The sequence below is a fragment of the Prunus dulcis genome, unplaced genomic scaffold, assembly GCF_902201215.1.
Source record: "Prunus dulcis unplaced genomic scaffold, ALMONDv2, whole genome shotgun sequence".
Classification (NCBI taxonomy): domain Eukaryota; kingdom Viridiplantae; phylum Streptophyta; class Magnoliopsida; order Rosales; family Rosaceae; genus Prunus; species Prunus dulcis.
This window is the reverse complement of record NW_023010522.1, coordinates 8,169-11,088: the sequence shown is the minus strand read 5'-3', so window position 1 is coordinate 11,088 and position 2,920 is coordinate 8,169. Positions and strand designations below refer to the sequence as shown.

At 40.1% G+C, this 2,920-nt stretch overlaps 1 protein-coding gene across 1 annotated transcript; it reads right to left on the bottom strand.

Moving 5' to 3' along the window:
* Positions 1-14: 14 nt before the first annotated feature.
* On the bottom strand, positions 15-2,264 carry LOC117613711 (probable GMP synthase [glutamine-hydrolyzing]). The gene is made up of 5 exons (XM_034342283.1): positions 1,541-2,264; positions 1,390-1,447; positions 1,214-1,297; positions 964-1,099; positions 15-815 (listed from the first exon to the last, which is right to left on the bottom strand). Exons 1-5 carry the CDS (start codon positions 2,160-2,162, stop codon positions 522-524), a joined length of 1,194 nt encoding a protein of 397 aa, XP_034198174.1. The 5' UTR covers positions 2,163-2,264; the 3' UTR covers positions 15-521.
* Between the last annotated feature and the right edge of the window lie 656 nt (positions 2,265-2,920).

Genomic DNA, 2,920 nt, shown 5'->3' with positions numbered 1-2,920 from the left:
ACAAGCTGAGAAAATGATGTAATGAAGCCTTTATAGAAGAGCTGACAATTCTTATCCAGTCCAAAGACCAAGTTGAAAGAGATGGAGATGGATATGTCATGGTCCATGGCAGGGATGGGCCAACAGTCCTACCTGCACTGATTATTCTTCACAATCTGTTAAAAGCAAAGCAAATAATAGAGGGGATGTGGTGGCCACAACAAGCAAGTGAAAGCTATTTGATCCCATACACTTGCCATTGCCTGCCCACCTGCACATGCTCTGCTTGTCTTCCTATGCCCCTCTTTCCACACACTTTTTTTTCCTAAGCATCTCATTCCAATTTAGCCCTCTCAGGCACCCACCAAGACTTTTACAACAGCTAATCTAAATACACACAACCAGATTACATAGCAGCTTCTAGATTTTAGAGTTAGAGATAATAAGCTTATTATGCTTATTGGGTCCTAGTCTATGCCACACACATATATATATGTTCATCTGTAGCTGTCTGTTCTTGTAGATTATTTTGTGATGTGAAATTATAAAGCAGCTGGGGCTGCAGCAGGAGGGCTTGAAGCCAAAGAAGCTGCACATTGGAGGTGCCTTGGGCAGGTGATCAAGTGGTCATTTGTGAGGCCAGCTGCTTGCATGAATGAGTGAATGACTGTGGGACCAACAAGCCTAAAACCCCTTCTAACCATGTCTTTGCTTATGCTCTCTGACTTGGAGTTCTTCACAGGGATCTTGTGGCATGACTTGTATTGGGTAGATATAGGCTTGTGGTTCACAAATCCCCACAAGTACTTGTCAAATGATCCAACTTCCCTCTTTATCTGTAAATTGAGTTAAATTAATAAAGTAAAAATAAAGCAAAACACAATTATATATATATATAAAACCTTATAACATATGACCTGTAAATGTAAAATCTATCAAATATATATCTGATAGAGATTATGTTTGAGTTTTATCTTATAGAACCTGAAGAATTCGTTTAGCATTGTCAACAGCTCCTCGAACAAGGCTTATATCTATACCAGAATCAGAACTCACTGATGTTATCTTTCTTTCACTAAATTTAGCCACACCATCTGCATCAAATCCTGAAAAGGACTCCCTGCATAAAGAAATACTGCATTTGGTAAGATTGAGAACAAAGTAGCTATATTATTGGTTTCTTTCAATATTTCTAGGACTAAGAAGAGTAATGGAATTTTGAAATCACACCCACCTCAAAGCTTGCCTTTTCCTCAGGACTGAAGTCCAATCTGATCCAACTTGAGCACCAGTTAACACCAGCAATTCAAGCAACAGACTGCAAATATGACACAAGCTAATTAGCTATTTAGCTTAAGAAATGTATGTGTGTTTGTGAGAGACAGAGGGATGAGAGAGAGAGAGACTTACTTGTCATCATGGACAGGAACTCCCCATTCTTCATCATGGTAAGCAACATATATAGGGTCTGCAAACAAGTACACCACAAACACATTATTCAAATGTCTTATAAACTTCCACAATCTGTCAATAACATAACCTTGTCTGTTAAGCTGCATACCTGAGTTAGGTGTGATAAAAGTACACCGCCTTTGGTCTCTACCAAAATCAGTTGTAGCTGAAGCATCAAGAGGAACCACTTTCCCTTCATTTTTGGCAGACTTGGTTCTTCCATAATGGGCAATTCGCATCTTTCGTTGTTCTTGCATTGTTGCAACTTGCTCCCTCCTTGCAGCTGCTATGCTTCCTGGTGCCTCCACTATCAAAGAGGATATATTTTTCAATATACTTTCAGCAGAAGGTGCAGCAGCTACAGAGCCACTAGACTTCTTTGACTTTTTCACAGAACTTGTAAACTTGGTTGTGCACCGAGGTGTCACAACCTTCTCAGCACTAGAATTCAGCTCATTTGGATCTTTTCCTCTCTTGAATGCAGGTGGTCTAGGTGAAGGCAACTTGGGAGATATGGGAGGAGAAAGAGAGGCCTTAGTTTTAGCACTTGGTAGAGGTGAAGGCAGAGGAGTTGGAGCAAGAGGTTCTTGGGAGCTCTTTTTAAGAGACTTCCTTTGTTCCAGGCTTGGAAATTGATTACCAGTTGGCTGGAGAACCGGACGCCGATTCATCTTAGGTGTTGATGGAGGAACACTAGTGGTTCTCTGCAACTTTGGTTTAGAGGAACACATTTTATTTGATCTTTGTGTTGACTATGAAGAACAAATGATGAGTTTGGTGGTGAAGGAAAGAGAAGAGGAGAAGATGAAGAAGCTCAAGAATTTAAGGAGAGCTTAGGAATGAAGTGGGGGATTTTATAAGACAAAGTGGGGACATGGCACAAGTTTGGCTAAGTTGTAACATGGGGGGGTTTGGGGTCTGCCATACGCAACCCTCTTGTGAGGGGCAGGGGCAGCACAACTTTTTGGGGTCTGTGAGAGCATAAGCTTGAAAACGACACCATCCTAACTAAGTCTAGAGATTATAATTGTAATTTTGATGAAGCAAAAGAAATTGTGGGGATAGTTTTGTGGTGGCGTTGCCAGCCTTCTCAGGGACCCTCATTTTTCCCCACATTTTGTGCCTTTACTGCTCAGTCTCCATGCGTCCTCAATCCCAAGTTGAAGGAGTGGGGTCCATGAGATTAACTAATCATTGCTCTTCTCTTTTGAGCTGGATGAAAAGATCTCAACATTATGATATGCTAATCAAACTGTAACCAACAATGCCTGGCTTGACTAAGACACGTCAGTTTGAGCTCTTCAAACTAAAATAGTTTAAAGTTCTTTGAAGGCTTTTTAGTTTTTATTATATTATTTAAAAATAGTAATTAGTATACAAGCAGGTTGTTCGTCTGTGGATCAAGTAGGTTTTCATTTCTAATCTCAAACCTTAAATCAAAACCTAACTCATCATAATGACAGAAGTTAACTATTAACACAGCAAATTG

Excerpts from the sequence above, each read along its gene's own strand:
- LOC117613711 (XM_034342283.1), bottom strand. The coding sequence starts at position 2,162 with ATGTGTTCCTCTAAACCAAAGTTGCAGAGAACCACTAGTGTTCCTCCA. Across the intron at positions 1,448-1,540 it reads TTTTATCACACCTAACTCAG|ACCCTATATATGTTGCTTAC; the intron begins GTATGCAGCTTA and ends ACTTGTTTGCAG. Across the intron at positions 816-963 it reads ATGCTAAACGAATTCTTCAG|ATAAAGAGGGAAGTTGGATC; the intron begins GTTCTATAAGAT and ends CTCAATTTACAG.